The sequence below is a fragment of the Suncus etruscus genome, chromosome 19 (assembly GCF_024139225.1).
Source record: "Suncus etruscus isolate mSunEtr1 chromosome 19, mSunEtr1.pri.cur, whole genome shotgun sequence".
Lineage (NCBI taxonomy): Eukaryota > Metazoa > Chordata > Mammalia > Eulipotyphla > Soricidae > Suncus > Suncus etruscus.
In genome coordinates, this window is record NC_064866.1 from 35,582,059 (window position 1) to 35,594,720 (window position 12,662).

Genomic DNA, 12,662 nt, shown 5'->3' on the forward strand with positions numbered 1-12,662 from the left:
AGAGACATTTCCCTCTTACTCAGGAGCTTTTGAGGTTGGACTGGGCTACTCATCCAGCAAGGAGGTGGATGGGGTGCCTTGTCACCAGGAAAAATAATTCATGTGGCCTCTCCTTGCTCCATGCCTTGCTGCAGCATGGCTAAGTTCAAGAACGCCTTTCTGGCCCCCAGGATAAGTAAGGAGGCATGCTGGCAACAAAGCTTTCCTTATTTGTGATTTGAATTTATTTTTCTTTAGACATTCACATATTTACTTTTTTGAATGTTTAGAATCTGAAGGAAAACTGACACTTCTGGTCTATGCCATTCATCATTTGGAAGAATGCCAAGCTGTTTCTGTGGAAGACAGAAGGCATTGGTCTCCCCTGCAGGAAGCCACGGCTGCTCCTTAATTGTTTGCTAGAGGAAGAACCAAGGATAAAATTTAAAGCAAATGGCTAGCTGGATTGCACTAATTTATCAAAGCATGTTTCAAGTCAGTAGTCAGAGCATACATCAGCTCCCAGCACCAGCAACACCTTCGAGGAGAGTAGAAAAGCCAGCAGACTTCTAAGCAAATAAAATCATTAGGAGTCATACAGCAGTGCTTGAAAGGCAGAAAGAGAAACAAACAGATAGACAGACAGAGACAGACAGACAGAGACGGAGACAGACAGAGAGGCAGAAATTTCTGAGCATCTCTCCTTTGCCACATGGGGAAATACCAGTTTTCTGCAGGAAAGAAAACCCACAAAACTGTTTTATTATGAGAGAACCTCCTCATCTAATCACCATACATTCTTAAAAACAAAACAAAACAAACAAACAAAAAAAGCGGACCGGAGCAGTGGTGCAGCAGTAGGGCATTTGCCTTGCACACTACTGACCTAGGATGGACCGTGGTTCGATTCCCTTGGTGTCCCGTATAGTTCCCCAAGCCAGGAGCGATTTCTGAGTGCATAACAAGGAGTAACCCCTGAGAGTCACTGGCTGTGACCCAAAAATCAAAAAAAGTAAAAATAAAAAAATTATCAAGTTTTCTGATTTGACACTACTCTTTTTGCTTTGAGAGTTTTTGGTTTTGTTTTTGTTTTCTTTTTCCTTTCACTAAAGACAAATCCAATTGATATAGTTTAAGAAAAAGGAAGAAGCCATTGCTGATCTTCTGCCCCCTGGGGCCAGTTAGTTCTGTTTCTGGGCAGAAACAAGGGGAAACTCCTGTCCTAATCCCCTCCACCAAGTGCCAAGCTCCAAGGAAGCTTTATTTACAGCCTTCCTCAACTCTGCTGAGTTCCCGTACCATTACTGTTTCTCTGCCCATTGGGGCCAGTCAAATCTGTGTCTGGAATAGGAACAGGGAATCTCACACCTTAATTCCTCCTACCATAGGCTAAGAAGAATGTCTTTGGGGTCTTTCCTCAGCCTCCTTCCAGATTCCAGCATCATTGCTAATCTTCTGCCTACCCTGGGGTCATGTCTGTGTCTGAGCTGAACAGGGAAATTCCTGCCCTAATCCCCTCCACCAAGTGCAAAGGGGGCCTTCTTTCCCATCTTCCTTCAGCCCGCCTCTGGGTTCCAAAGCCATTACTGAATCCCTTCCTTCCCCTCAGCCCTCATTTTCCCACTAAGCATGTTTCTTTCCAGTATTTTCTCAGCTTCCTTCTGGGTACCAGTGCCATTACTGATTGTCTACCTCTTGGAGCCAGCCAGGTTTGTCTCTGGGCTAGAAAAAGAAACCTCACGACTAAATTTCTCTGGACTAAATTTCTCTGACTGACCGTGAACAGGGCTCTTTGGGGGGCTTTCCTCAGGCTGTTTCCATGTTCCATGGTATTGCTGATCATCTACTCCCTGATCCAGCCAGTTCTGTGTCTTCACAAAGTCATTTCAATTTAGATCATAGAGTTCCTGGCAGATCGGAGTTAGCACTTCTTTCTCTTAGAACACATAAAACTCAAAACCCAGCTGAACAAACCAATGAACTAGCATGCAATATTTTTATTATACTTAGACAAACTTACTAGTTTAGAAAAATAACATCTAAGGAAGCTATACATCAAATCAACTTTCATACAAACAATTCAATAGATCACTCCCTTAAACATCCTGATACTCCAAAATATCCAGATATTCCAAACCACTAACTGCAAAGACCATAGGAAGATAAGAAAGACACTAATTGGGGGGGATATGGAGAGAAATGCTGGCAAATCTTCAAGTCCACCCAAATGCCTGACCTTATAGATGAGGACCTAAAACCAATATTAATGGTTTAGCAATGGAAATCAAGAAGTCATTAGCTTTCAAAATTATGAAATCTATAGATGAACAACTCAACAAACTCAACAAAGAAATCTTCCAGAAATGAGAGAATATTTACAAATGGAACTGAAGGAATTAAAAACATGTCAGCAAGCCATAATAATAGAATTACACAGGTGGAGAATAGCATAGATAAACTTGAAGACAAATTACAAGCCAACAGTGATAAAGAAGCAAAAAAGAAAGGAGATACAAAACTTGGGAAGAAATGGAAGGTACTTAATGAACAAGGACAATAGAAATAATCTCCAAATTATAATAATCTCAAAAGGGGGGAAAAAACAGGAAAGTGAAGAATAACTAGTGAGGGAAAAAAAAAAACAGAGAAATTTTCCACACTTGGGAAAGAGGTTTCTTTACAAATCCACAAGGCAAAAAAGTACCAAACAAAATAGACCCTAACAGAACAACAACAAGATATTTTGTATTCGAAATGGCACAAATAAAGGAAGAAATGGACTCCTTACAGCAGTAAGGTAGAAGAAAAACCTCAAGTATAAAGGAAAGAATATAAGAATTAAACCAGGTCTTCTATTTGAAACTATCTAAGCAGGAAAAAAAGTGGAATGATATATTCAAACTACTGTATGAAAAAACTTTCAACTTAGAGTTCAGAACCCAGCAAAACTCGCATTTATATGGGAGGGAGGATTTTTTTTTTTTTTTTTTGGTTTTTGGGCCACACCCAGTAACGCTCAGGGGTTACTCCTGACTATGTGCTCAGAAGTTGCTCCTGGCTTGGGGGACCATATGGGACACCGGGGGATCGAACCGCGGTCCGTCCAAGGTTAGCGCAGGCAAGGCAGGCACCTTACCTTTAGCGCCACCGCCCGGCCCGGGAGGGAGGATTTAAAACATTCTCGAACAAATAAAAGTACTCACAATATTTGAGCTAACAAAACGGACCCTAAATGAACTATTTAAAGAGCAATTACCAAACCAAATTCCTCATTGTAACAACAACAACCCTACACAATATAATGGCATAACAGTTCTTTTTGTCAATAGAATTCTCAAATTTCAATGGACTACTCTGTTTCATCAAAAAGCACAGAATAGTGGGTTAGATCAGGAAACAAAACACAGACATCTGCTGCCTGCAGGAAACACACTTAAAAGTTCAAGATAGACACAGGCTCAGAGTATAAGAATGGAAACCAATTATCCAAGCCACTGGAAAACAAAAATAAAAGCTGGAGCATCCATAATCATATTAGACCAAAGTGCATTCAACCTCAAGAAAGTACTTAGAGACAAAATTGAACACTCCTTATGGATCAAGAAAATTATAGACCAAGAAGTACTGACTCTGACCAATGTCTATGCACCAGCAAAATATGTAAGGCTTTTGGTCACAAACTTAGAGAAAAATATGGACACAAACTTGATAGTAGTGGTAGATTTCAACACCCCATTATCACCACTAGAAAGATCTACTAGGTGAAACACTAGCAAAGCCGTAAGAAACTAGAAGAATTAGCCCTAATGGATGTATACAGGGACTTTCATCCTCAAAAAAGCAGAATACACATTTTTCTCAAATGCACATGGAACTTTCTCCAGGATAGATAACATTTTAGGATACAAGTCTAACCTACATAATGTCAAAAACAGACCACAATGCAAGGGAGATCAAGATTGACTGTAGATAGAAAATGTGTAGAAAATCTAACACATGGGGACTAAACAACATGCTGCTCAGAAACAGTTGGATCAGAGAGGAAATAAAACAAATTGAAACAATTTATAATGAAAAAACAAATTTCCAAAATATATGGAACACAGAAAAAGCATTAATTTAGGAGAAAACTCATAACATGCATTAGGCATACATTAGGAAAGAAAAAAATGAAAAATCTAAAACCTAAAGGCACACCTTAAACCTCTGTAAAAACCAACAACAAAGGAATCCAAACAAGCATAGAAGAAAAGAAATAATAAAAACCAGAGCAATAGCCAACAATATAGAAGCAAAGAAAACAATACAAAGAATCAATGAGACCAGGAGCTAGTTTTTGAAAGAATAAACAAGATAGACAAACCACTAGCAAAACTCACAAAGGAAAAAAGGGAAAATACTCAAACAAATAGGATCAGAAATAAAAAGGAAAGAGGTTGCAATAGAAAGTCAAGAAATCCAATATGAAAAACTATACTCAGTTATGCTAGAGAATCTAGAAGAAATGGACAGATTTCTGGAAAAATATTATCTCTTGATACTTACTGAGAAATAAGTGAAAAGATTAAACAGGCAATAACAAGTAAGGAAATTGAACAGTAATAAAGAAATTCCCAAAATGGTCCAGGACCAGATGTGTTTACTGGTGAATTTTATCAACCATTCAGAGAAGAGTTACTACTGTTGATCCTTAGAAGATAGAAAAATGGAGAGAAGAAATGAACAGAAAACTCTCTGAGGGAGACCAACAGATGGCCAAGAGATATGTGAAAAACATCACTTATCCTTGGGGAAATCCAAATCAAGACAACAATGAGGTACCATCTTACACCAGTGAGGATGACACATGTCAAAAATAATGGGAACAATCTCTGTTGGTGGGGATGTTGTAGGAAAGGAACACTCATCCACTTGTGGTGGGAATGCTGCCTGGTCCAACCCCTATGGAACACAGTCTGGTGGGTTCTCAGTAAACTCAAAATTGAGCTACCATATGACCCAGCGATCCAGCTCTTGTATATCTATTCCCAGGATTAAAAAAGAACATTCGTCCAAAAGTATGTATGCACACCGCTATTCATTGAAGCACTTCAGTACAATAGCTAAGACTTGGAATCAATCTAGATATCCAACAACAGATGAGTGCATGAAGATGTGATGCATATACACAATGGAATACTACATAGCAGAAAGAAAAGATACAATCATGCAATTTGCAGCAACATGGATGGAACTAGAAGATATGTTAAATAAAATAAGCCAATTGTAGAAGAACAGAATAATATTACTTATATGTGGTATTTAAACACAATGCTATAAATGGTAGATTTCCCAAACACTGCTGGGGCCAGGGTATAGCAAGGAAAAGGGAACAAATCAAGTGGAAAATACACAGTCTTTACTCTTTTATACTACAAAAAAATCTACAATGAAAACAGCTGTTTAGATTGAATAGGTGTTCAATAATTTCTCACTGCAGAGGTCTATAATAATGTGGTAATGTTTTTATCTACAGAAAAAGGTGCAAAATGCATTTGAAAACCAGAAACTCCCACTCCAGTGCTCACTATTAGAATGTTTTAGTGTCTCAATTTTATAATGTCTAAAATAACTCTTCAACTTATTTGTTCACAGTGGTTCCTGGAGAGATAGGTTGTCACCCTAATTTTGCATTTCAGTACTCTATCTTATTAGACTCCAAATACAGTGCTTGTTATCACAATATATTGAAAAATACTCTAACTTATCCATTCCCTTTTGATTATGTCTGCTATTAGAAACTAATGCTTATGTTCATCGAAACCAATGAAAAAGGTTTCTATTGCACACAATAGACTTTTGACACAGGCCCCATTCATTGAGTATGTTTTTGCAAATTATTTTCTTTTCAATTTAAAATATTTTTATTATATTATAATGCCCACACTGTCAGTTTTTCAGGAAAGGAATCTGGATGAACAAGACATGGTAGATGATACTACATTGGGTAGACGCCTCTTGTAGTGCTCACTGCCATATTGCTTGGTACTCTAGACATAAAAGTCATATTTATCTTAAAATGCTCCATGCACAATTTACTCCCACCATTGATGAAGTGGCTAGAAATTAGAAAACATCTCACCCAATGTCCCGGCCCATTTTTTAATCACTTTGACCCTTTCCATAAGGGTCAGTCCTCCAACTGCAGACTACAAATGGATCTCAATGTCTGTCTATATGTGTGGTTGAGTGTGTAGGTGGTGGACTCCTCCTGTTTATCTAATGTGTATTGTACATAATCCCAGCCCATTCTGTATATGTCCCCATTATATATTATCTTACAGCCTCCCTCCCATTCACCATTTTACAAGCCCTCTTCTATCCTCTCATCCCTCAAATCTGATCCATTATCTCTCCCTATTTAATCCTTTTTGCCTTCAATTCTTAACTCTTCAGGAACTGGAACCTTCTTCCTGCCCCAACCAGCTGCCACTCAGCTCCCAAAAGAAAGGACACTTCTCAGCGCCCCCACCCCCCCCCCCGTCTCTCACCCAGGGAAGAAGCTGCAACCATCGCTCTTTCTGACTCATTCAGCCCTTTATCTCCTTTATCTCCCTCTTCCCTCACTGTAGACTGTTGCTTGCTACCGGATTTGACCACAGAAGGACTCACAACTTGAGTACAGTACCTAATACCTGACTGCCGCAATTCATCTCAGATTCATGAAACAAGGGTGTGGGAGGAAAATGTGTCCTGAATTTTATCTTCCCCCACCCAGACTATCTCAAAAGATTTAAAAGATATATCTATATTTTCTTTGTATATTTCTGTAGACTCCCTTCCTCAATAGTTATAATTCTTTTGTTTGTTTTTTGTTTTTTTTCAGCCACACCAGATGACAATCAGGGTTACTCCTGGCTATGAGCTCAGAAGTCACTCCTGGCTTGGGGGACCATATGGGACGCTGGGGGATTAAACCACAGACCATCCTAGGCTAGCGCTTGCTGGGGGATCAAACCGTAGTTCATCCTAAGCTAGTGTGTGCAAGGCAGATGCCTTACAACTTGTGCCACTGCTCTGGCCCTAATAATTATAATTCTTAATGTTTATTTTGATATTCAGAGATTTCCCCAACCCACCCACTTTTTATATGCATAGTAGAAAAATTCTAGTAGGAAAGTCTTGCTTACAATATGGGCTCAAGTCAATACCAGGTCATAGAGACTGTCTAGCTTGTTATTTTTACCCCCAAATGCACCAGAAATATATGGCATTGTTTCTCTTTGCCTAGGCACAGTAAAATGGAGAAATCTTATATATTTAAAGAAATTGTTATCTAAGAACCCATAAATTTTATAGTGCAAGCTCCTTCTACCCTGAACGTTTTGTTAGGTCTCAATAGATCTGGTATCAAGTGTTCAACCCCAAATCCCGGATCCAAATCTTAGAACTGGACAGTTTTCTGCACCAGCACCAGGAATGAAATTCCCACTCTGGCACCATCCTGCTCCAGGATGGGTTCATATGACATACTGACAATGAAGAATCAACAACAATTTGTTCTACGGGTAGTAGGAATCCCTAAATTGCGACCTAATGGTGAGATAAAAATCAGAAGATGCTCTATGACATCCCAACTTAGTCCTAGGATCTGTGCAAAAACAAAGATCTCTAATTATAGAAGACTGATAATGACAACCACAACTGAATATAATATTTCCTGGGATCATAAAGACCTTGGGGTTGGACAACTAATATGCCAGGAGCCAGTAGTCAGACTTATAACAATGTACTTCATGGGTAGAGACATCCCGTATCTCCTCGGCCAAGAACATTTCCTTTCTAATTTCCCCAACTTTTAACATCTATGCAAAAAATATAATCTTGCCATATCTTCCCCACCATTTAAATTTTATGCATATCTTCTAGATAGGGGCTCCCACCTTTTCCATAGAATCTTAGAACATGAATCATTTTTTGTTTTGCCTTATATCTCCATGTCTTTGTACAAATTGAAAAAAGAGAAAAAAAGTGGATGGGACCCAGGGGCCAAGTGGACTTAGATACATTGAGTGAAAAAAAAAAAAAAAGTCAGAACTAAATAACCATGCCAAAGTCAACGACAATAGAACCAAGAGACCCAAATTATAACAAGCTAAGCATAAAATGGATCTGTTACACCAATAAACCAGGGGACTAAAGATGGAATATGAGATGAGATGCATGCTGGGAACTTTGGTGGAGGGAAGACAACACTGATGGTGGAAATGGCCCTAATTCACCTAATATGCCTAAAATACAACTGTGAAAGACTTGTAATTAACAAAATGGACCTGTTATACTATTAGTCCAGGATGCAAAGTGGGGAGGTATGGAATGCATGTTAAGAATGGGGATGGGCAGAGGACAACACTGGTGGTGGCAATGGCCCTATTCACTGTCACTATATACCTTAAATATAACTGTGAAAGACTTGTAGTTCACATGGTCCACAATAAAAAATAAAAGAAAGAAGTGGAATATTTTAACATCTGAGTTTCTGGCTTTATAATTTTAAGTTTTCTGTCCCATTCCACCTGGGTCATCTTTTCAACTGTAATTCATGGATCAATCCTCAGTGTCTGTCTATGTGTGTGCATGAATATATGTGTTGGCCACCTCAATGCCTGTCTAATTTTTATATGTAATATACATAATGTCTGTCAATGTTATATATTGTCCTTCCCCCTGTTAGATATAACCCCTCCTTCCCCCAACATCCAGTTACCACTTTACAAATCCTTCTCTATCCTTTCTCATCCCCAATCTATAATTTGTCCCAATTTAAGATTTTCCTTTTTTTTAAATATAATTTTTATTTTAATCATAGTGGCTTACATATCATTCACAGTAATATTCCAGGTACATATTAACATTGAATCAGGAGAATTCCCATCGCCGAATTGTCTTCCCTCCACCTCTGTTCCCATCCTGCCTCCCATATCCTACACCCTCACTCCAAGGAGTGCTAGAATGAGTGGTCCCCTCTGTGTCTAGTTTATTACTTAGTGATCTTATAACTGCTTGGTTTTGGTACCTCCATTATTTCCCCTTCTGATTGGGAGGTGGGACTAGATAGTTTAAGTTATGTGGTTTTATTTGAGGAAGAGATAAATAATAAAATGGGGTAAAAGTCAACTACACTGACAATGGGCAGAGTCCTTCTAGAGGCTCTCATCCTCGGTTTGAGAGACAAAGGGGAAAAAAGAAGGTGAAACACCACAATCATTCAAAAAAAAGTATCAAATAAGATATCCAGTGAGCATTGCAGCAATAAAGATATGCACCACATATTTGCCATGGTCTTGAGATAAAAAAACATGACAGAGTACAAAAAGGAAGAAGAGAAAAGAAGAAAAAGTAAATATATAAATAAAAAAGTGGACATCTACTTCAATATCACCCTAAAACAAAGAAATCAACAAAAACTAGATAAAAGAAAAAAAAAAGTTTTTTTTTTTGTTTTTTTGTTTTTTTTTTGCTTTTTTGTCTCTTACTTTTTTTTTTTCCTCCTGGATAGGCACAGAAAATATTTCTTAAAAATAGTTTTTGTTGAGACCAATGTGAATTACAGGTTTTTCACAGTAATATTTAAGGTACATAGTGATAGTGAATTAGGGCCATTTCCATCACCAATGTTGACCTCCATCCACCAGTTTCCAGCATGCATCCCATAACTTCTCCCTTAGTCCCCTAGACTGCTAGTGTAATATGTCCCTTTTGTGTAGAGCTTCTTGTACTTTGGGTCTTTTGATTTTGTTGTCATTGACTTTGGGTTGGGTATTTAGGTCTTATCACGTTTTATTTTCACACAAATTCCATGAGACTGTTTTACCCTAGTACCATCCATTTTTCCCTCAATTGGTAGTTCTGCTGATTTGCTGTTGGCAGCCCCTTTTCTTTCACTTCCCTTCACTGTGAATTGTTCACTACCAGATATGATTTTTGAGTAACCCCCCAGCTCGAGGACATTTCCTGATATGTGATTGCTGGGAGTCATTTTGCAACGCCTACAAAACTATGTCGCAGGTTGAAGCTGTGCTCTGGAATTTTTTCCCCTCCCAGACTATTTACAAAGACTAAAAGGGGGCATGTATACCTCCTTCGTATATTTCTTTAGATGTATTTCCTTAATAGATATAATTCTTATTATCTCTTTATGTAGCAGCAGTTTTTTTCCATTCTTTTTTGTTTGTTTGGATATTTTAGTAGGAAATTCTAGTAGGTAAGTTTGTCTTGGGTTTTGAGTTCATATTAGAATGAGGTTATCAGGATATTTTAGCTTCTTATTTTTACCTCCATGCAATAATAGTATGTGGCATTGTTTCTTTTGGCATAGGCACATTAAAATGGGGAACTATTAAGTATAGAAAGAAGTTCTTGACAGTGATTCGGCCACCGCGCCGGGGGGTGGGGGGGGGGTGGGGGGTGCGCAGGACTCTTTTCTTTCAGACTGACCGCGGGGGCAGCTGGGGAGCATGTCGACCCCGGCCCAGAGGAGGCTCATGCGGGATTTCAAGCGATTGCAAGAGGACCCACCTGTGGGTGTTAGTGGTGCGCCATCTGAAAACAACATCATGCAGTGGAATGCAGTTATATTTGGACCAGAAGGGACACCTTTTGAAGATGGTACTTTTAAACTAGTAATAGAATTTTCTGAAGAATATCCAAATAAACTACCAACTATTAGGTTCCTATCCAAAATGTTTCATCCAAATGTGTATGCTGATGGTAGCATATGTTTAGATATACTTCAGAATCGATGTAGTCCAACATATGATATATCTTCTATCCTAACATCAATTCAGTCTCTGCTGGATAAACCGAATCCAAACAGTCCAGCCAACAGCCAGGCAGCACAGCTTTATCAGGAAAACAAACGAGAATATGAGAAAAGAGTTTCAGCCATTGTTGAACAACGCTGGAATGATTCATAATAGACAACTGGTCTGTTAATCTTTTTCATCATTGTTGTGTATAATTTACCTCTCAGTAGAAAGGCTAACCAATTTAAAATGCCACAGGTTTTAAGGATTCTGCAGAAAAGAAAAAAAAAAGTCCTTCAGTTTAGAACCTACAAAAGCTTGTGTATCTTGATTAATGTACTTTTTATTGCATGGTGTGAACTAAGTTATTGCTTACATAAATTTGTAATATATCCTGTTTGTATTTTTTTCCAAGTGTATAATGTTGGTGTGGAGTTTTCATGACAGAATATACACATTTTGTAAATCTGTAAAAAAAAAAAAAGTTCTTATTTAATAGGGATAGGAACAGAAATTATTTTTATTGCAGTAGGGCTTTAAACTGAACATTTGTCATAGTGACTTGGCTTAGGTTTCTAAAGATCAGACATTGGTCAATCACCCCCGAACCTTAGATTCCATTTATGGAACCAGCGCAGTTTTCTATATCAGCTCCAGGAATTGAACTTCTATCAGGGAAGGCCCTAATGCTGCACTGGCATTGACTTGCTCCAGAGTTGGTTTATATTACACCCTGATGTCTTGGTAAAAGTAAAAACTTGCTTTCAGGGCAGGGACTCCTAACAGTGAGATAAAATGTCATGCAGAGAAGACACTCTGTGTTACTCTAACTTTGACATGGGATCTGTACTAAAACCATGATCTCTAACTACAGAAACTTGACCATGACACCCTGATTAAGAACTTTTACTGGGACCACAAAGAAAGACTTTGGGTTTAGACAATTTAGTATATCAAGAACCTTTGGATGACACATATGACAGGATGCTTCATGGGTAGGGTCTCTCTTTTTTATGCCAAAGTTTATTCATTTATTTTTTTCCTCCTTTTGTCTATGCAAACAAACAATTAAACAAAACCCTGCCACATACGCATTCTTTATTCTCTTTTTATTGCTTATGTTTTAAATAGGGCCTCTACTTTTTTAAAGAAACTTGGGACAAAGATTACTTAATATTTCCACATATTTCTGGATTTTTCTATAAAACTACAAAGAAAGGAATAAAGAAAAGCTGGGAGCCGGGGGCCATGTGGTCTCAGATGCACTGCTGGGGAAAAAATAAAAACAGAACTAAATATCCAAGCCAAAGTCCAGAAAAATAAGATAAGGGATCTAAACTTTAATAATCTAAACTTAAATGGACCTGTTATATTGGCAGGCCAGGGGCAAAGCGTTCATAGGATTGTCTCTTGGTCCATTGGTGGAAGGTTGATAATCATGATGGGAATATCCCTGACTCACTGTATATTTGTAGTCAACTATGAAAGACTCTCTAGATCACATTTCAATAAAATAAAATTTAAATATATAAATATAAAATAAAAATAATTGTTCATAAGCCTATAAAGGACTCTGTACAACACATTTTTTTCAAGAAACTGAAATAAAATTAAGGAAAAGGAAGCTTTTACACTACAGGGACAGGAAATAAAATGTCAAGATATTAAAAGTGGAAAGTGGGAGCTTTCGAAAACTGTCAGAGTATCATTTCTGTTTTTTTTTTTTTCTCCTCTGACTACATGGTAGCTTTTCTTTATAATGTTTCTTTCTCCAGCTTCTCTATGAAGTTTCTATGCTTGTAATATATGGTATTTATTCATCCAGTGGATTTTAAGCTCTATAATGCAACTAACACTGTTCAAAAGTTACAGCAACAAACAAAATAAACTTTTAAGCCT

General features: G+C 37.9%; 1 protein-coding gene across 1 annotated transcript; it reads left to right on the top strand.

The window, feature by feature from the left end:
* Positions 1 to 10,438: 10,438 nt before the first annotated feature.
* On the top strand, positions 10,439 to 11,153 carry LOC125997379 (ubiquitin-conjugating enzyme E2 B-like). Its single transcript, XM_049765823.1, has one exon. It carries the CDS (start codon positions 10,476 to 10,478, stop codon positions 10,932 to 10,934), a length of 459 nt encoding a protein of 152 aa, XP_049621780.1. The 5' UTR covers positions 10,439 to 10,475; the 3' UTR covers positions 10,935 to 11,153.
* The last annotated feature ends 1,509 nt before the right edge of the window (positions 11,154 to 12,662 follow it).

Excerpts from the sequence above, each read along its gene's own strand:
- LOC125997379 (XM_049765823.1), top strand. The coding sequence starts at position 10,476 with ATGTCGACCCCGGCCCAGAGGAGGCTCATGCGGGATTTCAAGCGATTG.